Here is a 26,083-nt window from a genome sequence, read left to right as displayed (position 1 = left end):
CCTACCTGACTTAGTAAATTAATTTCAAAACTCAATTTCATCCTTTTATAAGACCAAAAGTGGGGAATATGTGTTTGATATTATAGATATGCATGTTTATTTACCAACAACAAAACTAAGTCTCCAAATTTGTATATTTTTCCTCAACTTTTAAATCAACAGTTAAGTTTTCTTATATCATTACCCTAGGAGACTGAAATATAATCCAGGAAAATCCAGGGCAAAATCTGCAGACTTCTTTACCAGGTAACATGCACATTACAGAGGGGGGAAAGTATCCTCACAACAAATTCTTTATGTCAGTAATTGTTGGTTTTTATTCTACATACCTATGTATGCGTATGTGTGTACATGTTTATACATACGTATGTGCATATGTCATACTTTGCAGCCTGGTTTTTTTCACACTTCTTTTCTGTTATGCACTGATGTTTGGTCTCAATGGCTTCTTTAAGATTTATATCCAGAAATGTTTACCACTTGAAAACTCTTTCTTCCAGGCTGAATCCATGCTTGCAATGATAGCCCCATAACAATTAAGTGGATGTGAACAGTTAATTAATAAATTCTAGGGTGACTCCCCTCTCTGTACTAGCTCAAGTGTCCTGTCTTCTATGCTCACAATATGTCCTTGATGTCCAAGAAAATGGAATCAGGCAAACCTTCTGGAAGAGAGAGGTGAAATTTTATCCTTGAAAATGTAATGCAGTCAAAAGAGCACTCTATTTAGACCCAATCAAAAGTCCTGAGTTTTAAGAATGGCTCTACAATATACTGATTCTGTCACTCCGAGACCATGGAACATCACCTGATCTCTGGGTCAGAACCTATTCATCCACAAAATGGGAGCAATAAGACCTATTTCATAATTTCCATAAGTTTACTGTGAGTATAAAGGAGATAATATATACTACACAGTATAGCAGAGTGGTAGAAGCCAAAGGGAGTGTATTCCACAAATCCTGGGAAAGAGTCACTAAAGATGAAAACTGAGCAACAGTGAAGAAACACATTTCACTCTTTTCGGGAGGTCTGATTTTTATCTGGAACATTTTCATGGAAATTTTCTTTTATGATGAAATTAAATAAAAATAGGGCATAGTATTTGCTAGTCTAGAATTCAGTCTTTGTATGTTTCGTGAGAAAAGTAAAGATATCTGGCAAAGCAAGAAGAAAGATCTTTTACATGTAGACAAAGCTTGGCTCCTTCACCAGTTTGATCCTTTTGCTAATTAGTCATGAATACTTCTGCGTGAAGAACTGCTTTCACGGTTACCTGATTTTCATGGCATGGGCCCTGGCAATACTCCGTCAAGCTCTCCAGAGTCTGGTTGACCAGCACTACATTCTTCTCATTGATGTAGAGACCCAACAGGCCCAGGCCACCCGTGGTACTTCCACAAATGCAGTCCAAAAACTGAAGGGTCTCACAGACGAGGTTATAATTTGTTTTGTTGTTTTGATTCCTCAAGAAGTTCTGAAGGCAAAAGAAAAGATACCTGAGGAATTAAAAGAAATCACTATGCTAATTGCTTTCAGCTCTCTCACCATGTGTGTTTTCCTGACTCAAAAATATCCCCATGGCAATGTGGAATGGAATTGCTCTTTATAAGAAACTGTTCACATTTATTAAATTTCCCCTAGGTTTAAGAATAAAGTCTTAAGTTTTTTCCTCAAGAATCTAAATTTATCTGTATAGTTCATAACAATGTCATTATCTTAAAACTATATGGAGAAGGCAAAAAAAAAAAATTAGTAGGAAAAGGAGGACACAAGAAGCTAGAAAGAAGTTCATCAGGGAAAGAAGCAATTTTCAAGTAAATGATCCTTTATGAACAGTGCATCTTCAAACAGTAAATCATACAACCATTATGGAGGGCAACCTAGAAGCACCTATTAAAATACTCAGTTAACATACAGTTCCACCTCATTCATATATGTATATATACATATATATATACACACACATACACATATGTATATAAAATCATCATATATATATGATGCACACACACACACACATACTGCTTATAATAGCAAAAACTGGAAACCATACTATACCTATCATAATGTGACTGATTTAACAAATAATAGTACATCCAAACATTGGAATATTGCAAAGCTATAAAAATGAGGTACTTCAATACGTACTGATATAAACAAAATCTAGTAATAAGGTGTATTACTAAATGAAAAGTAACTTGAGGAACATTACATAATCTGTGTTTTTTAAAAAGAGTTTACGTGTACAGATCAATATGCTTCTACGTGCATAAAAATCCCTGGAAGGAAGTACAACCTGTTAACAGTACTTTCTTTGGAGGAGTAAACCTAGTGAAAGGTAAACAGAGAGGGAAACTTTTATTTTTATTTATTAATTATTTTTATTACTTTAATTTATTATTTAATTTACTTATTGAATTTATTTCCACCATTTTCTTTTTTTTTCTTTGGTTTTTTTTGTGTGATTTTTTTCCAATTTTTTATTATGGCATAAAATTTACCATCTTAAACATCTTTAAGTGTACAGTTCAGTGGTATTAAATATATTCATAATGTTGAACTACCATCACCATCATCCAATTCTAGAACTCTTTTCATCTTGTAAAACTAAAACTCTATACCTATTAACAACTCCTTATTCTCCCCTCCCCTCTCCCCCTGACAACCACTGCTCTACTTTCTGTTTCTCTCATTTTGACTACTCTAAGTAGGTCATATAAATAGAATCACACAGGGGCGCCTGGGTGGCTCAGTCGTTAAGCGTCTGCCTTCGGCTCAGGTCATGATCCCAGGGTCCTGGGATCGAGCCCCGCGTCGGGCTCCCAGCTTGGCGGGGAGCCTGCTTCTCCCTCTGCCACTCCCCCTGCTTGTGTTCCCTCTCTCGCTGTGTCTCTCTCTTCAAATAAATAAAATCTTTAAAAAAAAAAATAGAATCACACAGTATTTGTCTTTTTGTGACTAACTCACTTCACTTAAAGCATAATATCTCAAGGGTCATACATGTTGTAGCACATGTCATAATTTCCTCCCTTTGTGAGGTTGACTAATATTCCATTGCATGGATATACCACATTTTGTATATCCATCTGTCAATGGACACTGAGTTGTTTCTACATATTAGCTATTGTGAATAATTTCACCATCTATTCTATTAAAACAAAACTATTTTAAAGATTTTATTTATTTATTTGAGAGAGAGGGAGAGCATTCAAGTGGAGGGGAGGAGCAGAGGGGGAAAGAGAGGGAGGGGGAAAGAATCTCAAGCAGACTCCCCGCTGAGTGCAGAGCCCGACGTGGGGCTCGATCTCATGACCCTGAGATCACCACCCCAGCAATTTTATAAGAATGTAATGTAATCATACATTACACTCAAAACTATTTTATAAGAACATTTTCCTAATTGTCTGATCTCACACTCCTATTAGAAAAATATTTGATCAGATACTATCTATCTATCTCCTACATGGACAGACCAAATGGATCAGGATAAGCGTGTAGGCACATCTCCAGTATCCTCCCTCTGGAAGTAATACTTCTGGCCTTTGCCTGCCACAGCTCTGCAGCAGCCCTATCCACATTGTGGTGGGGTGGGCCACAAGACTCATAGTTTCTACCATTCACGAAGTCTTGAGCTTCTCATCTCCTTAGAGGATATTTAATTCAATTCGTATGAATCTACCATCTCTTACCAACTCAGAACACCTCCACTCTAGGCTCTCACTAGAGAACACAGCTTCAAACCCTGCTCTCCCTAATCCTGGATATGTGCTCTTAGAGACGATTTTACCTTTCATGTAGTTACGCCATGGTGACATAAGCAGTGCACAAATAATGCAAAAAACAAAAGGCCAAAACTCCTAGGTGCCCCTCAGTCCATCTATTTGAAAAAGAAAAATGTACCAAAGAAGATGTAAGACCAGGACCATATTCGTCTACAAAGGTATCAACATTTACTGTCCTAAATAATCCTCCTATATTCACTGTTTCTAATGAAGACGTATAAATATAGTCTGTATCCTCACTCAAGATATATGAATTGAGTTGGAAATGATGAAAGCCCCATGGTATTTATAAAACCACGAAAGGTAGGGGCACCTGGGTGGCTCAGTTGATTAAGCATCTGACTCTTGGTTTTGGCTCAGGTTATGATCTCAGGGTCTTGGGATTGAGCCCTGCATGGGGTTCCGTGCTTAGCAGAGAGCCTGCTTGAGATTCTCTCTCTCTCTCCATCTGCCCCTCCCCCTCCTCTCTAAAAAAAATAAACAAATCTTAAAAAAAAAACAAAAAACTATGAAAGGTATAGAAGAGGCAAATGCGACCGTACCCAACAAATACCAGACTACTAGGGTTAGATGATGCCAACTGAGGCTGAAAAGATGTGAGTTGAGGATGCAATGGACAATAATATATGAGCCTGATTTTTTTCACGCATAAAGGAATTTCCCCTCATTTTTCTTCACTTAGATGCAAATGTTTCTTCCCAACTCAGAAGAGCCCTATCGGTTTTATTGATTATCCCTCCAAAACTCTCTCCTGAACTACGCGTTAGTATTTGAATTTAGTTACCTACAATCATAGGCTGTCTTCTCAGCTTTTACACAAAATAGAACAAATACCTGCAGTTCCCGGTTGTGATTCTCACACAGCAACTGAAGAAACCTCAGTATGGGCTGCATGATGGCAATTGCAGGACTCATCGTTACTTCCTCTGCAGACTTTTCCTCAGCATTTCCTGCTTCTGATCCTGCACACATAATGTCTATTTCTGGATCCATTTCCCTTCGGTATGCACAGTATGCTTTGGACGTTGCCGAAGAAGCTTCTGTTAATTGCCCTTTCATTCCCTCTTTCAAAAGTAATGATGAATCTCTTACTGAAATAAAACAGTACTCTTATATTTCTGAATTAACTTCCTTTTGCTAGTTAAAAAACAAGACAGCCAGTTACCTAAATTCTCTAAAACTGAATTAAAAATCATCTGACACGAGGTGCAACAATTTCCCCAAAACAATCTGAAGTAGCAACTAAAATATTAAATTTGCACAGGACATTAAAAAAAAGATCTTAATGCTTCACCAATTTTAGAAGGGCTCGTGTCTTTCTGATAAATATAAAATATGAGAATTCTTGAATTCAAGAAGGTGGGGAAAATATGGCAAACTTCAAAACCTTACTGTTTATATGATTTATATTTACTTTGCCAATGACTTTGTTATTCCAAATACCAAGAATCTTTCATTAGAGTATGGTGCTATAATTTCTATTCTTAAAATCTGGACTCCACGAACACTCCAAAGGTTCGGGCAGCTGGCTCTTTACCGTGCACTCCACAATGAAGCCAAACATTTTCATGTCACTTAGTTGCTTTGCACTGATAATGCCTTGTTTGAGTTTGGTCCTGCACAGCTGTTTCAAGGTCAGCCCCATGGTCATGATAATTTGAGAATGGAACTCCGTACACAGAACCACAGTTGGGACAATGAGAATGAGACTAAGGTAGGTGAGATGACAAAGATCAGTGAGACTTAAAAGTTGTGAGACCTTCTGTTCTATTCCCCCAAGTACTCAGGTATTTCTTTACCTCTCATTCGTGGACCAGATGTCATCAATTCATTGTCATCATCCCTTTTTTTGTTACCTAAGTCTATGGTATTAACTGTCACTGTTGATCTTATCTCTTTCTGAGCAGCCTTCATTCGGTCATACAGAACTTTGAAGAATTTCTCTGACTTTTTTTGTTCGTGCAACTGCTGGTAAAAGGAATACTGCAAGAAAACATATTTTAAGATATTAATACCCAAGTGGAGGAAAATAGTGCTTGCATGCTTGAAATAAACATAAACATCATGGATAAAAGCACACATTTAATGTGCTGCCCATTATTATTTCATAAATTAGCAGCTTTTACCAGTCTCCTGTACAATTTAGCATATACTAATAATAGCTTGTATTTGCTTAGAACTTTCGACTAAAATCCAATATATTTTCCTGTTATTTCATTCATCCTTACTGATTATTTTATCTTAAAAATTTACAAGGGCACTGTAAGAAGTTGTATGCAAAGAGTTCCTTGATTTTTTATATTAGTATAAACTCATGTCTTGATTCAACACATATTTATTGAGTGCCTACTATGTGCCAGGCCCTGGCTACTACTAGGGACAGAACAAAAAGGAAAAGCCTCCACAATCCCTGCCCTCCTGAGTTTGTCACCTAGAGAGGAAAACAGCCACTAATCCAATGATCATCCTGTGTAAATGTGAGTTTACGCAGAGTTACAAAGAGTTATTTTTCTCTTTATCTAAATTACAGTACATTTAATTTAGAATGTGTTACCATGGCAGCCTCACTCACAGGAACCCACTAATAGATAGGCACTAAGTTTTTTTGGTACTTCATTAGCTACATTGCTTTGCATGGGGTCTAGGACAAGCCTGCCATAAAATGTATAAAATGGATTCTGCTTTAAGAGTGAATAATGATGTAGAAAGGATTCAACACCAAAATGATGATAAAATATATCATAGTGAGAGGTAGAAATACTGAACCGTGAAAATATCTGCCTAATCACTGTCTGCTTAGTGACTTATGGAAGTATCCAGAAGAGGTAGGAGATGGGAAAGGTGATACACTCCAGAGAAGACAGAATTTGTACTGGGTGGGGAAATTGTATGTTACTAATATGAAAATCATGGGATATGCACAATAGATACAATAGAAATAAAGTTAAAAAAATAATAAAGATAATAATTCTAGTAACTGTACTGATTAAAAGACAGTTATATAACCTTGATGAGAGACATTGTGAAGAAAACATATGAAAAACAATGACTCCCAAATCAAGTACAATGAACCATAATCCAAAAATGTAAACAGACAATTTTGATGAGTTTGGCTCCTGTACGTAGGCTTTCCTAAAAGAATGCCAGGAACCATGACCTATAGGTCCTGGGACTTGCAGATAAGACTCTAATGACATCAGGTCTTGAAATGGATGCCTGTCCTGCAATTTTCAATATGGGCAATGTATGAGTACAGAGCAATTTATGAGCCTTAGGAGTTGGTTTCATACCTACAAGGGGAAGCTCTAAGCAGAAGGCTAGCAACCCCTCAAGAAAGCAGGGCAAAAAGCCACAGTTACCATAGCAACTACAATGAAACAGTGAAGCTGGTTCTGTTAATTCAAAGGATAAATGCAGCATTTACAGACCTCTCCAGTCCCACAAATTAAGCTGATGTTTAGACCCAAATATTTCCAATATAATTGGGTTAGAAGGTGAAAAGAGGTTCCAATATATTAATGAGGAAGTTGCAGGAACTTTGTGGCTGTATTAAAACAAAGTTTTATAATTTATTTAGTTCCTTGAAATACATTATCTCATTGATACTTTCAGTACAACGGTGTGATAAATAATAAGTATTCTTATTTCCATTTTACAGATCAATAAGATAACGTTTAATAAAGGTAAATGACTTGCCCAATATTACATAACTAGTAAGTGGTAAAGCTAGGATTTAAATCTAGATTCTCTGACTCTAAGTCATTAAATTTATTAAAGTAACCTCTTAAGCTCAAAATCACAGGCTACTTATATAGGCTCCACCTTTTTAAAACCAGGGCACTATAAAGCTGAACAGTATGACTTTAATAAAGATAAAAAGCATGTTTTTTATAAATGTGTACATAATCTCAACAGACAGCATAAGGATTTCTATTTTGAAAGATATGGTTTTTGATTAGGAAACTGCTTCCATAATCTTCAGAGTATAAGGGGAAACTCTGAGGTTTTTTCAGGAACCAAGGGTGATGGGTCAACAGATCTGTGTGACAGAGGAAGGTCTTTCCCCCAAGAAGGATGGGGCAGCCCAGAAGAGGGAAGGCAGAGAAGGAAAATGAAGGGAGGAACCGGAGAGATGGTGTAAGCCTAAGGCACTGATGCAGGGTGGATCAGCCAGAGAAATTTCCCAGGGGTCAGGAAGTAGAAGGTTATTTCAGAAAGGAGATGTCTAGAGTGGTTAAGAGCACAGACCCTGGAGCCAGACTGCATGGGTTCGAGTCCTCACGCTATCTGTAACTAGCCATGTGAGCTCGGTAAAGGAGCTCAAACTGTCTATCTCAGATTCTTCTTTGGTAAGATGAAGATAACATATGTTACCTCATCAGTTGTTGTGAGAATTAACCAAGTCAGTACATGGAAAGCCCGAAGAACAGGGCCTGGTATTTAGCAGGCATTACTTTGATTAGTGTTATTATTAGTGTTCAGTTTGAAATTATAACAGAAATGCCCCCCCTCTGCTCCCCTTCAACCAATCTTTAATAATGTATATTAAACATATAAATTGGCTGATGTAGCTAGGAGAGTATAAATTAAGGAAGGGAATCAGATTCTTATAGAAGTAGGGCTGTCAAGCATTAGTGCCTAAGGGCACTGTAAGAATGTAACCACCCTCCCTGGGGACCAGCAGGAGTCTTGGGGAGGAGTGGGTTTTAGATTGCTCAAGGGCAAGGAATAGGATTCAAGCTGACCTCAGTGAGACCTTTTAGAGACGGAGAACATAGCTGCTATTTGGGTTATACACGGTGATGTAGAAAAGTGATAAACCTAAATAGGGGGTGGCTAGTAAATGACATTGTCATAACTCATCTTTAAAAAAGGCTTTCATATACAAAAATAATTTAATGCTATTTCATCAACAAATATTTGTTGAATGGTGATAAAGCACTGTGGATAGAAGAAATAGGACAGGATCTACTTTCAGAAGGATGAAATTTAATTAGAGAGGCAAAATGTCATTCAAATAACAACAAAGCAAAGTAGCATAGGCAGAGTGCCAAATGGATATTAAGGAAAAAATGTTATGGGAGCTCAAATAAAGGAGTGGTTGTCAAGGCCAGAGCCAGATGGGGAAGACTTTGTGAAGGGGGTAGAATCTGATTCAAACCATTCATTCATACAGCCATAAGGCCAAACATGGTGTCAGACACATGGGACACAAAGATGAACCTCATGTGGTCTCAATTGTTAAGGATCCATAATTTGCTAGATCGAGCCTGCCACATTCATGAAAAGGCACAATCAAGTGGCAGAAATGCCACTGAAGACATCTGCAGGATACAGCAGGGGCATGCAGTAACTAGTGGACCATCCCGCCTAGTGGCACATGGGATTGGAAAAGGCTTCCAAGAGAAGTTCATGAGTTGGGTCCACCCAGAGGAAAAAGGAACGTGAGAAATAGCACGAGACATATGAGGAACTAGGAAGAGCTCAGTATACCTCGTGCACAGAAGAGAGGACAGAGGAGGGAGAAGGAGGAATCAGAAAGCAAAAAGTGAAGAGATGAAATCATGAAGGATCTTATGGACTGTGTTAGGGAGTTTCTGCCTTTATAGGGCAAGTGACTGACTTTAAGCAGGAGAATAACATGTTTTTTGGAAAGATATCTTTGGAGGCAAAGTGGAGAATGATTTGGAGAAGTACAAAACTGGGATCAGGGATACCTCCCGGAAGACCTGGTGGCCCAGAAAAGATAAGAAGGCTGGGTAATGAGGGCTGGCTATGCAGAGACTGAAAGCAGAGTGTGGATATGAGAGATGTTAGCAGGGCAGAATCACCAGACGTTGGCCTTCAGTGAGATACTCAGGAAGGGAGTGAGAGTGAGTTAGCTGAGGTCAAAGTGGGCTTTCAGCTTCCGGCCAGACATCTGGGTGGATGGTCCTGCAATTACTGAGGGAGGCAAAGTAAAAGGAGGAGTTGGGTGGATGGAGAATAACAGTGTATTCAGTCTGGGACACGTTGAGTTTAAGGTACTAGTGGGACATCCCATGAAACATTCTGGAAGATAGCTGAATATAGAGTCTAGAAGTGCATCGAGTGAGTGGAAAATCATCAGCATTGAATGGAAGTTAAAGATGAAGAAATGAACGAGGTCAGGCTAAAAGAACAAGCAAAATAAACAGAGGAGAGCCCAAAGAAACGTGAGAGATGTCAGGATTCAAGAGTTAAGTAGATCAAGAGGAGCTTTCACAGAAGGCTAAGAAGAAATGGCAGGAGGTAAAATGAGAAGAGAATGGTGTCCCAAGACCTAAGTTGAAAATCAGAGAGGGAGACATACCAAGAGAGACTCTGGACTCTGGGAAACAAACTGAGGGTTTCAGAGGGGAGGGAGGTCGGGGGATGGGATAACCAGGTGATGGGTATTAAGGAGAGCACGTGTTATGATGAGCACTGAGTGTTGAACACTACATCAAAAGTTAATGAATACTATATTTTGGCTAACTGAACATAATTAAAAAATGGGGGGAAAAAAGAAAGAAAAGGTTTCAAAAACAAAGAAAAATTCACTAGTGACAACGGCCACAGAAACATCATGTGAAAAAATACTGAAAGGTATTTGGGCTCTAAAGGGATGCAGGGACCTTGTCAGGAGTTTGAAAGTGGAACAGGAAGTTTCTGGCAGAAGCTGGCTTATTCTGCAGCAATATGAGGACATAAATAAACGTAAATATGTAGGTAGGGTCCAAGATGATCTCATCCGATGACCCTGCATGGTCCAGTAACAGGAATCTAGAAGGCACTTTAATTGCAAGGATTGCTTCTATCTAGAGATTACAAACAAAAAATCCTTCACTACTATCTGGATAATCTATCTCTCACATTATGTAGTTGCCTAGACAATTTCTTTAGAAAGTCCCAACTGAATATCTGGTTGTAGAAGGCAAGACCCTTTCCAAGAAAACCCACACAAATCCCTCCATCACCCACTTCCCCAACTCCCCTCAGAGGAATCTGTGTTGCAGCTTCAACACCACGAGAATTTTCAAGATGTTTTTCAAGATGTTTTTCAACAGTATCAGTGTTTGGGACTTGTTTTCTGGTCACTGTGACATCTGCTGTACATGAGGCCTTTCTTCCTAAAGCCACCTGCTATTGGATCTAGCAAAATTCCTGTTGTCCATTGCCTTTGCTGGATTAATAAAGGAATTATCCTAGTTTTCAATTAGATGTGGCTTCCATTTGCCCTGAACAGGAAAAGCGGATTCTGAAATTTCCAACTAGTTGTAAGCATAGTTTCCTTCTCCAACCAAGACAAACGCAGAAAGAGCAGGTGAGCGGGCGGTAGGACTAGGAGCAAGATGTGTGTTCTTTGGGAACACTCCCCAGCTCTGCTCTCAGCGCCGCCCCCCCCCCCCCCACCACCAGTGTGTTCTGCCTTTGGGAGTGGCAGAGCCCAGGAGGACGTGGTAGGAGTTTCGAAGTGAAACGTGTGGCTTCTGGAAATGGTGGTATGATGATGCCTGCATGCAGAAGACATGAATGGCCGCTTTCAACTCACCCCTCCCAAGCTGAAGGAACAAAGGAAATGGTTCTTCTCTCCCCAGACCAGTGAAAATTCACTTACTTAGAGGCATCAGGGTAATAAGAATTGGGAGATTTGGGGCATCAAATAAAAAGGCTGTTTTAAACCTCTAAAAAAAAGTAAATGGGAGGGGCTGTGCTGGGAGGGGTGATCAGTGGTACTAAAACCTGTTATAATGCCACAGTGTGAGGAGTTTATGTATTTATTTATTTTTACATTTAATTCTTAGATGAGTCAAAATGTTGTTTTTATCGGCTGAAAGTAGGCCTCAAATTTCCCTAAACAAATCAGACTTTCTGGTATAATGTTAGAAAGGAAGCTTCTAAGGAATGTTCTGCTTCACTGAATAATTTGTGAAGATCTGCAGTTTCTACAGTAAATCAAATAAATTTATAAGGAAAATGTGATACCAGGTTGTTGGGTTTTTGTTTTTTTTTTTTTATAGTCATGAGAAGCGAAAAGAAAATTACATTACTTTCCTTGGTTTCTATGACAAATAAATAAGAAATACAAATAACCAACATAACACTCATCATGATAAATAGGTACCTGAGTCTGTGTATTTCCTCCTTCAAGCAAGGCAATGCCAAGTAAAATGCCTTCTGAAAAAATTCTGTCATTTTTGGTGTTCACTATAACATCGATGACAAGTTCAGATGCACCTTCTTTGTCCAGCAGACACTGAATATCTGACATTGATATCCCCATCTTATCTGAATCTTGTCCAGAGAAGTTCCCTGTGTTTAGGAAATTGAAAAAAAACTTAATTTTCAGACATTATTAGCACATAGGTTTTTGAATTATTAGACTGTAAGAATATTATTTATCACTGGAATTTTTTCCCTTCAGCATTAAAAATAATAAAGCTAGGGTTTTAAAAAAATGTCAGAAGTTTGAAAAAACATAGCTTTCTATTCAATGTATAACACCTATAATTGTTTTTTCTTAATAATAATATTTTAGAAAAAGAAAACTAGCTTTATTTTTGTCCTTAATTTACATATTAAGAAATTATGACATAATTTACTATTTTCCAGCATCAAAGAGCAAAATTAGATGTTCAGATCCTTGTGTTATGAATGCAAAATTTTGTACAATGGCTTTTAATAGTGCTTTTTGAGTGGATTTTTTATATTTGTTCTATTTTAAGTAAAATGCTAGCATAACACCAGTGTGAAGACATGTGACCAGAATCCCACAATGATGAGAAAATGATCAGTCTTACCTCCGCCTTGTGCAGATTTGCAGTAGGTTCCAGAGAGGTGTCCATTCATACCGACTCCATAGTCTCCTTTAAAGTAGCGATTCAGGAGTATTTTTCTTAATGTGTTACCCTAATACAGAGGATAAGAAAAGGTGTTTCTTATTGTTCTTTTTTCTAATGAAAAGGGAACGTATCAGTACATTAAAATGTCACTTAAAATGCATTTTATCCATGATGGTGAGACATAGAAATTTTATACAGCATAATATTTTCTGAGACAGAAATTTGCAAATGTTTCCCAAGAAAATAATGATCTTGCTTCTCCCAGAAATAAAATATAGTATTTTCAACAAAATGTACTGGGAAAATCACAATAGATTGTACTAGGAACACTTATGTATTACAAATTTAAGATTGCCTCAAAAGCTGAGGGTCTTAGAGTTGTTAAGAATATTAGTGATGCCCAGGGAAATAAAGATCAAAACTACAATGAGAGATCACCTCACACCAGTCAGGATGGCTAAAATGAACAAGTCAGGAAACAACAAAATGTTGGCAAGGATGCGGAGAAAGGGAAACCCTTTTACACTGCTGGTAGGAATGCAAACTGGTGTAGCCACGCTGGAAAACAGTATGAAGGTTCCTCAAGAAGTTAAAAATAGAACTACCCTATGACCCAGCAATTGCATTACTAGGTATTTACCCAAAAGATACAAACGTAGTGATCCAAAGGGGCACCTGCACCCCAATGTTATAGCAGCAATGCCCACAATAGCCAAACTATGGAAAGAGCCCAGATGTCCAACAACAGATGAATGGATAAAGAAGGTGTGGTGGATGATGGAATATTACTCAGCCACTGTGAAAAACAGTATGGAGGTTCCTCAAAAAATAAAAGGAAAATTATCATATGATCCAGTAATTGAACTAGTGGGTATTTACCCAAAGAAAACAAAACCACCAATTCAAAAGATAACGTGCATCCCTATGTTTATTGCAGCATTATTTACAACAACCAAGATATGGAAGAAACCCAAGTGGATAAAGAAGATGTGATATATATAAGTTTAGCAGAACTGATTGCTTTTGTCAAATATCGAGTTCTGACTTGAGAGATCGAGGCAAGCGCTGTGTTCCAGCTTGTCTCGGGGCATCCTCAGTGGCCGGCACTATCTGTGATGGGTTACAGTGGCTATAATTCAGATGCAAGTCATTTTCACAAATTCCTTTAACTCCAATAAATTAATGGTGGACTCACCGGCAGAAATTCTGGTACCAGGCTTGTAAATAATCATCTCAGAGCTATAATTGTCAAGGCAGAAATTTGGGAAAGCACTAAAAGCGCATTAAGCCAGTTTGAAAAGAATTCTACAACATTGAGAAGTTTGACTTCTACACTCACTCTTCACTTCCAAAATGAATTCCTGACTGGGCTTCCCATGGAAGGTGTCCTTGCTGGATGAGGCCAACTAGCAAGAAATGTCCTTTTCAGTCTTTTCAATATCAGAGTCAATTCCAGGCCACAAGACACAGCTTTTAGCCAATGTCTTCATGTGAACACATCCCAGATGTGCTAAATGTAATGGAGCCAAGATAACTAACAACCACCTTCTGAAATTACAACAGAACATCTCCATAAAAAGACATCTTCTGTGGCCAGGGCACTCATGCTGACAGTTTGTGAATATCTGCAAGGGACCATTTTTTTCCTGGCCACTTCCTATTGCATTAACTCCAACGTATCAAAAATCAAGCTTAGAAATTATTGCTTTTCGTGGACAGAAAGAGTAACAAAAATTTATTAGTCTTAGAAAGGACTAAAGATTCTCTTTGATTTTTGAGAAAGCACAACCCTGTTTGCCTTAATATGAGTTAATAGCATTAGGAGTGAAAAGTTCAAGGATGTGATATTTGAGGTACTGATTCCACATCTGTTCCTTTTCCCTTGGAAAAAGGACATGATAAAGTAATATTTTTTTCCACTGTGGAAAATAGAATGAAGACACCATCAAAATATGGCAACTACAACCAGAATCCTAAAAAAACCTAAGTCCTCAATTGGGAATTCAAAAGGCAATGAAAACTGCCACGTGGAGATGGTTAATTTAGGGTTTTCCCCTCAAAAACTAATGTTTAACTTCTAATCAGCTTGGATCAGATCTGTAAGGGGGTTATGGTACGTACCTATAGTCTCCACAGTCTCATTTTAGCATAAACTTGGTTTAGCCTAATTGGTGTTTCCCTAACCTTTGTGTTTAATGAGAGCATGTCTGCTTAGATATTTTTCCTCATTTGAATTCCCAGGGGTAAAAAGATACATTTTGAATTTCAAATAAACTATTGCAACAGCTGTATCCTAATTGGATAAGGTAATTCCAATAATATAATCGACTACATCTTCAAGGAACTCCTTTGGGAAAATGTGGCCAATGTCCTATAATCTAGCCGTCTAATGGTTCAAATTTCTTAGTCACTAACTCCAAGGAGTGAAAGCCAGTTCCTTCCCCTGATGATTTTTCCCAGCTTTCATAAGATGAAAAACACAAACGTCAATAGGAGTAGTTATAAAATACATTCACAAGATGCTCTTCATCAGTATAACAACACAATCATTATAATCCTGAAAAACATATGGATGTCTCAACAATTCTAGTAAAGGGGCTTATAAAAAAAAAAAAAAGACTGTGGGAAATGTTAAAACAAATGATCATACACCACTGTGACAATCTACTTCCATCTTCCTTCCTTCCCTTTTTTCATGTTCATTGTAAAGACATATTACATTTCTACCATGTGTCAGGAACCGGGAGTGGGGGTGCAAAAACAATTCTGCAGCATATGCTAAAAGAATTTCCAAATTTGGAGAGTTGAGACACATGGCACTATTTTTCAATATAAATAATCCTCACCGGACCATTTGATTCCATTTGTGAAATTTACACATTCAAACAGTACATGATACTTAAACGTTTGATGATGATGCTAGAGATAAAAATGACTTCAGCCATCACTCCAGGTTTCTCAAATATCCTAGCCTCTAGACAAACAAGGTTGCTGAAAAGGCTGTGTTAGGGAATGTACCCCATAACTAGTGAGGAGTAAAGGAAACTAGACTCACACATCATAAATCACTACCTCATAAAATCACGCTCAAATGGCAGTGCACACAACTTAACTAACGTTAAGCCCATCATCCCCTGGTACATAGTGTAGAAACCTACTGAGTGCTATTTGTTACCGAAAACATGGAATCAATATGCTGCCAATGCAAGCAGCACGTGCTCTCACACCAAAGGCGGGGGAAAATGGAATTTCAGGTGGTCATTTCAAAGCTTCTGCAAAGTCTGTGTCCCTGAGGGATGATATGGTGATGTATATAGTTCAATAATAGACTCAGCCTCCGGGAGGTCCCAGAGAAAATGAGGGGATAAAGCAGGAGTGGGAGGAGATGGGAATAAATGAGAGAACCGACTTTGATCTGAATAACAATATGAAGTACAATGGAAGATGTTTCCTCCTGGATGATGGGAAAAGTCTGATTTAGCTTGCTGTCTTCAATCCTCACTTGCTGGGATTCCTGTTATATCTCCACAACTATTTAGTAAAGATTGATACATAGGTACCACTTCGCAAGATGGTGTAACAAGAGCTAGGAAACAATACATAAAGAGAGGTAAGATCAGCACTCTTCAGCCTTTTGTACACCTTCCTGTTTCTATGCAGTCTCATGTTCTTAGCGCAGTCTGTCAGCACAAGCTGTGAACTACTGATCAGAACCAAGAGAGTGCTAGCCCACAGGGCAGTGAGAGGAACACATGACCTTGAAGTTGTCAAGGGAACAACACTGGAGAGAACCCAACCCACCCTCACACACACACACACACACATACACATACACACACAGAGGGTGGGAGGGAGACCTCATCCCTTTTCCCATATACTAGAAAGAAATTCTCTTTAAAAGGGAGGGAGAAAACTAATACTTGCATTACTTACAATCAATGCAAATATTCTGACAAAAGAAGTATAAAGCCATATTTTAATAAATTCAGAATATATTTAGAAGTTCTTCAGATTGGAGAGAAATATTTACGGAGTTGATGAAATGATGAGGAGCTCTGCATAGCACAATTTCAAAGGAAGTTCTTGAGAATTAAATGAGATATCTACACACACACAGTTTAACACATAATTAATGTAATTTATGAAACTCCATGCATGAAAAGCCCGTGTACTTAGTAGAAAAGATAATGTCTCGGGAACCAATGTAATTGGCTTGGATCCAGGTTCTGCCATGGCTTTGTGACCTCAAGAATTTTATTTAACTGCCCTGAGACTCAATTTCCCCATCTGTGAATAATAATATCCATACCACACGGCTATTTTAAGGATATAGATGATATACGAAAAGCTTTAAGCCCTTAGTCTATAATAAGTACTAAATAAACAGTTATTGTAATATTTTTTAAACATTTACAGGAAAATAACACTTGTCCAACTCACAGCATGTACATTACAATGCTCAGGGCCATGAAGACAGATAGAGTTTTACCCACTCACATCAATATCCAGCTCTGAACTTCTACAATTTTTAAGAGAAGGCAAATGAAAACAGCATTAATTCTGTCGAAGATTACTTTGAAGCCACTTTGATCATCAGCTGTTTTCATAAAAACACCGATAATGCACAGGTTTCAACCATCCCTTTGTATGCACAGAGCAGAATTCATCAGAAGCCAATTTAGGCCAACTTTTCTTAAGGTAGCGTCAGTAGGAAAACCAATGCCCCACGTTCCTAATATTATTTTAACACAAGAAATATAAGAAAGGTATTAAATATATTTATGAAATTATCATGCAATGATTGTTCATTAGGAAAGAGTGTACTTCCTAACTAGTCTCCTTATATTCACTTGGTGCCCCTCTAATTCATTTTTCACTCAGTATTCAGAGGGATATGAAACAACAGAGAACTAGAATTCAGAATATATGAATATAGAAAGAATGCTTACAAATCAATGAAAAAAAAAAATAACCTGGTAGAAAAGTGGACAAAGGATTGAGCTGGCATTTTATATAAGAAACACATCCGACCAATAAGTATGAAAAAATTTCTCACCTTTATTAGCAATTAGGGAAATACAAGGTAAGACTATGATAGGACACCATTTTATACCCACTAGATTGGCAAAAATTAAGAAGTCTTAAAAAACCAAGTGCTGGAATGGATGCAGGTCAATTGTGGGAATGAAAATCAGTACAACCACACTGGAAAACATATGCTCCCACCCAGCAATCCCATTCCCAGGGAGACATATGCCCCAAGAGACACATAGTACCGTACCACAGGCATTCATATTAGCATCAATAGTAAAAACAACAACAACACAAAAATAAAACAAACAAAAAAATTTAGAATGCATCCAAATATCCACTGACAGGAAAATGGATCAATAAATTGTGTATTCCCAGAGTAGAATATTATACGATGCAAACATGAATGAACTAGAGCCTCACAGCAATACACAACTTTGATGAATCTTAGAAGCATAATGTTGAGAGAGAGGGAAAAAAGCAAGTCCTAGAAGACACCACACTTTAATATCTAGTGTGATATTAAAAATATGAGCTACCAGTTGTCTCTGGAAGGGAGGCCAGAGCACATGGGTAATTTTTTCATTCTTCTCTTGGCTGAGGGGTTCATAGGTCTTCATTATAGTACTATGCTTTAAAATTAAAAATGATATTGTACATATTATTTCATATAAATACAACATTCTATTAAAAGAGAATACTCATGAAATATTAAACATCAAAATGGTGGTGGCTTCCTACATTTGATGTTCTGTCACTTTTCACCCCTCTGAATACTGACCACAATCCATTGCATGGCTTAGGTGAGGATCCAGAATCCGACACCCACATATCTTGAACCATTATCATAATTGCTCTCTCAACCCATCCACATCTTCCCCATGCCATCCAAGCCTTTTGGTGGCTCGCCATGTTCCCTTCTGTCTCAGGACATTGGCAGATGATGTTCCCTTTCACCAGCCATGCTTTCAGTGCCTATCCCCTCCACACCAGTACTTCCAGCTTTGCTTAGTTAACTCCTGCTCAACTTTTAGGTCTCAGCTCAACCATATCAGAGTCATCCTTTCCGACTTCACCAAGTCAGTTCCCAATCAATCCTCTCATAACACCATATGCTTCACTACATTTTTCAGTTTTATATTTATTTATATCAATCTTTGAATGATCTCAGTATACTTCTACTAGACTGTAAGCACCACAAGGACAGGGACTGCCTTTTTTTTTTTTTTTTTTTTTTTGGCTCAATGACTCTAACATCTATGCAAACCTTGACACATTAACTATTCAATGAATATTTTTGAGTGGATGTACGAGTCCATGATTCTGCATCAGAGATCACTATATTTACCAACAAAATTTGATGCTGAGTGCCATCTATTTAAAGACTGATATATATTGTATATCACGCCTTATAACTTTGGCAAATATTTAAGATGTATTCGATGTTACCCACATATTAAATATTTTTAGTATACAAGCTCATTAACTAAGGTTCTCTGGAGGTAAGAAGGAAGTTGTGCTGGAATCCAATATGCAAATTTTAGAAAACACTTAAAAGTAAAGATGAACAATTCCAACATTCTTTCTGAAAAGTCAGAAGGTAAAATATTAATGATTACAGATATGGCCTAATGCAAAAAGAACACACTAATACTTAAAAAGTCTAGTCCAAGGCCTTCCCTTGTTATAATGTCTATTGAAATAGGATTTTTTATGTTTTATTGATAAACATAGAAACCACCTTGCTGCTGCACATCATGCAAGGGTCTGACTTAGAGACATAATTTCTAATATTATGTGAAGATGTCATTTAAAAAGCTACAAAGCCACTATTGTCTTTTTAAGATATGTTTGGGTGTGTCATAATTTTTAATACAAGGTAAAATTAAAGATAATTCTATTTTATCTCATTTTTCCTTCATAAAATGAAAATCATTTCCTTTCTTTAGTGTTTGTTGTTGACATCAAAAAATTACATAGACCTAATTTTGATCCTTTCCTGCATCAAACTGTCCATGAGATGATATATTTTGCCTGATTTAATATAAGCTATTATCTGCCCTCATGAGCTCCTAATTGTGTCCCATGTTAATCATAATTTTCAAAGAATTTCACAGTGAAAAACTATGAGACAATGATTTAGAGCTAGTGGACACTAGGAATTCCTTAAATATTCATCAACATTTCAAGGCACCAGTACAATTATTACCTTCCAAAAAAAAGAGGTCTCAATTCAAACAAACCTAAAGATGCCTGAGCTGATTAAAGGCCAAATGCCCTCCTCAGGAGCAGGCTTTTTCAGAAAGTCTTTGGGTAGGCTTATTAGAGTCTTTTGAACATGCTTTTGAAAATCATTTTGATTCCTTCTGGCATTAACCATAGCAGATATCTCACTACCTTATATATCTAGAACCTAACTAGGATCCAGGACACTAAAAAAGTAACCCTTTATTTTTGATAACATGCAAAGCACATGTGGTGTTATGAAAGCATAGCTTCTCGGTAATGCTGGGGTGCTAGGCATCTGCACTGTAAACACAGTTTTCACAGGCTTATGAATTACCCGTTGATGTTGGCTTCTGAAAGAAACAAAACAAAACATTCTCAGGCTGAAAAGAAAGCTTACAATGTTTAATAAACACGATTTGAGGTAAATCAGCCATTTTTAATTAGCAAATTGAAGAGGAGAAGGAAAGAAATCATTTCAGTGAAGTATAGGCTGCTGATCTCTTACCCCTAAACTAATAACTACCTCTCTCCTCTTCTCCTCTGTGTGTGTGTGTGTATGTGTGTGTGTGTGTGTGTGTGTAATACATCATTTTTATATTCCTGGATATTAATGCCTATTTGAAAAAGGCATTTATCAAGTCCTGAGGTGTTAAACGTCTCGCTTTTCCCCCTGGGTATCGGTAAGCATGGATGACTGGGTTGCCTCCAAGGGAAAAAAAAAAAGAAAGAAGAAGAAGTTCACCTCTTTCTCTATCATATTTCAGTGAATCTAACACACATTTTCCCCCCACATTGCAACATTTCTGAATGACAGATCACTCCAAAATCAATAGTGTGTTATAGCTCAATTAGCAGTGCTCTTCTTCTAGTAATACAACTGTTGGCATATTAGAATGGATGAGATACATTATATTGAATGAATTTAATCTAGCATTGTAAACCGATAAAGGTTCAGAGCACGTGACATCACTAACATATCCATTTTTCAGCTCATATTAAGCAAGAGAAAATTATGCCAGAAATTTAGGGAATGAGTCTTATATTCAAACTATTTGTTTTTAATGTTTGCCCTTTTTCATTGCTACATCTTCTATATGATACTTCGATTCACCTCCAACTTAAGTTTTGATGTTACATACTGAGTTGGGCCTGCATTAAAATTAATAAAGAAAATGACAGTATAGAGAGAAGAGGCATATTTACTTACAAATCAAGAGCAATGGATAAGTAAATAGGTAATAGAGATGCATTTAATTAATTTATAAGTATAAACAATATTAAATTGCTCTCCTTTAAAAAAAAATAACCCCTTGATACCACTACACACCCGCCAGGATGGCTAAGATAAAAAAGAGAGACAATAATAAGTTTGTGGGTGTGGAAAAATTGGGACCTTCACACACTGCTGATTGAAATATAAAATGGTACAACCACTTAGGAAAACCATTTTTGCAGTCCTTAAAAATTAAACAGTTATCACATGACCTAGTAATTCTACTCCTAGGGATACACAAAAAAGAAATAAAAATATACGTCCACATAAAGACTTATACACGAATGTAAATAGCAGTAACATTCATGATAGCTAAAAAAGTAGAAACAACCCAATGTCCATCAAATGATAAACAGATAAATAAAATGTGGTATATACATATAATGGAATATTATTTGGCAATAAAAAGGGAATGGAGTACTGAAAATGTACATGGACGAGCCTTGAAAATATTATGCTAAGTGGAAGAAGACAGTTATAAAAGACCACATATTTTATCACTGCATTTACATGAGATGTCTAGAAGAGGCAAATCCATTGAGCCAGAAAGTAGATTAGTGGTAGCTAGGAGTTAGGGGTGGGAGAATGGGGAGTGTCTGCCAATGGGTATGTGGTATCTTTCTGGGGTAATGAAAATGTTCTAAAATTAGACAGTGGGCATTGTTTGCAAATCTATGACTATACTAAAAACCACTGAACTCTATACTTTAGCAGGATGAATTTTATGGTGTGTGAATATCTCAATAAAGCTGTTAGAGAAATGGAAAATAAATCCACTAGATTGGTTGAGGAAATTCACTCCTTAAATAATTAAAAAAAAACATATCTTAAAGAAAATAATGTCAGTTCTGTCCAAATTTTTGCTAAGCAGCTGAGGCATTAATGCTATTTGCCACAGAGTCCCTGCCTTCAAGTGCATCTGTGCAACAGATGTATCACAACGGCGAATGGCATACGTTTTGAATGTTACATCTGTTAGTAAAATGCAGAGGCTCAAACTGCTAATTAAATATGAAAATGTATGTGTCAATTAGAAGCCAATTTCTTGTTAAAACTGCCTAATGGCTAAGGCACAGTAAATCGAGCTTATACCTAGGACTGTTTGTGTCTCGACCTGTGTGGGAAGGCAGTCCGGTGCACTGAATATAGGCTAGACAGTTTCCATGGATACCTCACATTACTTGAGGTGTAGAAACTAAAAAGTATAAACAACTTCACAGAAATTACGCTTTGGAAAATATATTAGTAAAAAAAAATACTAATCTTCCTGAAGAAAGATGCTGGAATTTATTTTGCTGGTAAGTGGATAAGGGTTTTTGTTTTTTTGTTTGTTTTTTTTTTTGAGGCGAGAGGGAGGCAAAATTTTTAAAAGGCTAGTTTTTTGTTTTTTGTTTTTTTTTTTTAAAGATTTTATTTATTTATTTGACAGAGAGAGACACAGCGAGAGAGGGAACACAAGCAGGGGGAGTGGGAGAGGGAGAAGCAGGCTTCCTGCTGAGCAGCGAGCCGGATGCGGGGCTCGATCCCAGGACCCTGGGATCATGACCTGAGCTGAAGGCAGATGTTTAACCAACTGAGCCACCCAAGTGCCCCATAAAATGAATTTTATTTTATTATTTTAAAGATTTTATTTATTTATTTGGCAGAGAGAGACACAGCGAGAGAGGGAACATAAGCAGGGGGAGTGGGAGAGGGAGAAGCAGGCTCCCCGCAGAGCAGGGAGCCCGACGCGGGGCTCGATCCCAGGACCCTGGGATCATGACCTGAGCTGAAGGCAGATGCTCAACGACTGAGCCACTCAGGCGCCCAAAAGGCTAGTTTTTAAGTTGCTTTATACTTCATAGGAGAGGGAAAGGCATATTCAAAATGCTTGTGTCATCATAAGGTTTACAGCAAACCTCGAGAGTTTTAAAGATTTTTCGTTTTTATAGGAACCAACTCGATTGGATTATTCCAGCTGAGTTTGATTGATCTGGCCACTGCACACTAATATGCCGATCTTTCCAAATAAATGTACACTGTAATTACAACCAGGCTACTCCACCCACCATCCTTTTGCTCCTTCCCATGAAATAAGACTACATGCCTTCCAGATGTAGCATGAAAGCCACAGTGTTACTCACGAACCATGTCAGAATCAGACAAAATACAGCGTAAGAAGAATACACGTAGCCTCCATAAGAAAAGAAGACATTCTTCATACCACTTTGTTGAGAAGACCTGACCACACACCTTTAACAGGTTAAAGAAGGAAGAATGAGAAAGTCATAGCCTTAGCTTTTTTCCATGTCCCCAGATCACTTCCACTATTAGGCAATCAAGTTGGGATTTATTCCCAGAACCCAGGAGATAATCAGCATGCATGGAAATGTAGTTGTTTTCTTTGGACCACTTAGTCCAATCATTACATGAGATCCAGCATGAGTGAGGGAAAAGGACACAACTTGTTTTAACAAAGGAGACAAATGCATCAGTAAGTTTTCATCAAAGTAAACCAGTATTTGACTATGGACAAGGACAATTTCACAAATATCTCATTTGATGCTCACAGCAAACTAATATGGCACCCAGCTTAACAGCAAGAGTCAACTGCATTATTCCGTTCCCAAATATTTTTGAAAAGCGTGTATTTGTTTTAATTTAATGTTAAAATAAAGACAAATTTTTGAACAATTAGAAAATGTTCATTGAAAGTATTGGGGACAGGAATTGGTAGTAGAAAAACACAAAAAAGAACTCTACCAAGAAAAATATGTATATTAAATAGAACTCCGCTTTAATCAAGTTTTCTTTACTGTTGTCAGGTCTCTTCCCCTACTTCTTATTCATTACCATCTTGGTTCACTCACATTCTTGCTGTTTTCTCAGTTTCTTTTCACCTGAACTGTAACCAAGTCCTCCCCTGCTATCCCTTGTTGCTTCCAGGCGTCTAATTTCTTAAAGGTGGAAGAGATCTCTACTAGCATCACCCCATGAGTGGTGCAATGGCCTTGGAACTCGTTGCTCCCTCCACTGGGCACCATTGCACGACTGACTCCTCCTGCCTTCACCAACAACCCCTCCTTCTCCAGGTCTCACCTTCAGTGTCATCTTCCTGGGAAAAATCATCTTCCGAATACCCCTGCCCTAGCCTCCAGAGACACCCTCTTACGGCACTCAGGACTTCTCCCTCAGAGTAATCAAGTAAAGAGAAGAAATTAATCAATCCCTGTCCAACTATTTGGTTAGTACCTGACTTTCTCACTAAACTCACAACTCTCTGGGGGTACAATAGATTGTTCATCGACACACCTCCAGGATTTAGCAGACATTCAATAATTTATTGTAAGTATAAACTGTCTCATGCATTTCTTTATTTCCAAAGACCTCTGCTTTCTGTCATCTTCATGACTTCCTAATGAGAACATTTTTTCGTAGAATCAGATGCCTGTTTTCAAAATCACCTAAAAAGTCATACCATGAAATAAATACTATTCATTCTATTTTGGCCTCCTTTGGACAAAAAATCATCACTGGGAAGCACTTGTGGGACCAACGTATAAACATATGTGTGGCCATGTTTGGGACACGTGTGGGACCAATGTACAAAGAGCCGGAGGCTGGGAGGGCGGAAGGGAATTTCCACATGTCCACTCCAGACGAAAATGAAGTCTTGAAGCCTAAGCCCTCTCTGTCTTCCTCTTTTACCCTTCAGCCTGCATCAGTTCCTTTAGCTCTGACCTCCTTGATGCCTTTCCACACAGTCTCACCATTCTTGCCATGAAAATCTTCGGTTTTGCAGCATCCGTCACCTAGAACAACCTCCTGGTACCACTCGGCCTCAGCTACTCTCCACCTCATTTCGAACCTCAGCTGAAAACATCCCTCTGCCCTTGTTTTACCTCTCGATGAACGGAGAAGGGAACCAATTTGTAACTCAAGTGCATGTGAGCAAACACTTTACAGGGAGCAAACACTCTGCAATATCATGGTGAAGCACAGGATGCTGCATTTATGCCCAGGGGATTTCTCAGGTTTGTGGAAGCCATTTCCATCCTACATTTTAAAAAGCCTCTGCTTAAGGGGTGCCTGGGTGGCTCAGTCGTTAAGCTTCTGCCTTCGGCTCAGGTCATGGTCCCAGGGTCCTGGGATCGAGTCCCGCATCAGGCTCCCTGCTCGGCAGGAAGCCTGCTTCTCCCTCTCCCACTCCCCCTGCTTGTGTTCCCTCTCTCGCGGTCTCTCTCTCTGTCAAATAAACAAATAAAAATCTTTAAAAAATTTTTTAAAAATAAAAATAAAATAAAAAGCCTCTGCTTAAGTCAGAATTCAGATTCATTATGACATTGCCATGATGCTAACATTTTAGCTCCACGAAGAAAGAATATCAGTATGGTTGTTCCCTCTGGACAACATAATATTTGTGTAAAAGTCCCTTGTTAAAGATACCATCAGAGAGCCCTGCCCTGTAAGTTTGTCATTAGCAACCCAAGAGAGTAAAAGGATAACCCTCTGGTTTTTTGCTAGAGGAGGCCGAGGCTGGCCAGCTACTCACCAAATCCCCTCCATCTGCACCCAACTAGGCTCCATGACCCCATCTTTTGTGCAGTCAGGTGGGGCCACGTGTTGAGGATGAACAGACTGAAGGTGAGCAGAAGTGACGCGAACCCGGCCCATGTGGGAATCCTGTGTTTCCTTCCTCTGCTGTAGCCTGACGCAGACAGGGAAAGCAGCCTGGGAAGAGGCAGGGTCCCGAAATGGAAGGGACCTAGGGCTTGGAATTGCCAGGGGAGCGGGGTAGGAGGCGAGCTGCACTGCAGAACACTCACACTGGGATTTTAACTTTGATTACTACGCTAACCTAAGTAAACTTTTATCGGATTAAGCCCCAGAGGTTTTCAGGCTTCTGTTTGGTCAGCTAGTGCTAACCTTAACCAAAACAAGCC

The 26,083-nt window shown here is 38.2% G+C and overlaps 1 protein-coding gene across 1 annotated transcript in view; it reads right to left on the bottom strand.

Moving 5' to 3' along the window:
- The window catches only part of ITPR2 (inositol 1,4,5-trisphosphate receptor type 2), a 482,328-nt gene that overhangs the window by 151,302 nt on the left and 304,943 nt on the right, over positions 1 to 26,083 (bottom strand). The window contains exons 38-42 of the mRNA XM_044915443.1: positions 12,587 to 12,695; positions 11,911 to 12,098; positions 5,585 to 5,768; positions 4,620 to 4,876; positions 1,277 to 1,477 (exon numbers count right to left, since the gene is read on the bottom strand). Of these exons, the coding sequence (XP_044771378.1) occupies positions 1,277 to 1,477; positions 4,620 to 4,876; positions 5,585 to 5,768; positions 11,911 to 12,098; positions 12,587 to 12,695 (939 nt within the window). The remainder of the gene's footprint in view (positions 1 to 1,276; positions 1,478 to 4,619; positions 4,877 to 5,584; positions 5,769 to 11,910; positions 12,099 to 12,586; positions 12,696 to 26,083) is intronic.

This window comes from Neomonachus schauinslandi, chromosome 5 (assembly GCF_002201575.2).
Source record: "Neomonachus schauinslandi chromosome 5, ASM220157v2, whole genome shotgun sequence".
Classification (NCBI taxonomy): domain Eukaryota; kingdom Metazoa; phylum Chordata; class Mammalia; order Carnivora; family Phocidae; genus Neomonachus; species Neomonachus schauinslandi.
This window is presented reverse-complemented; position numbering and strand designations above follow the sequence as displayed.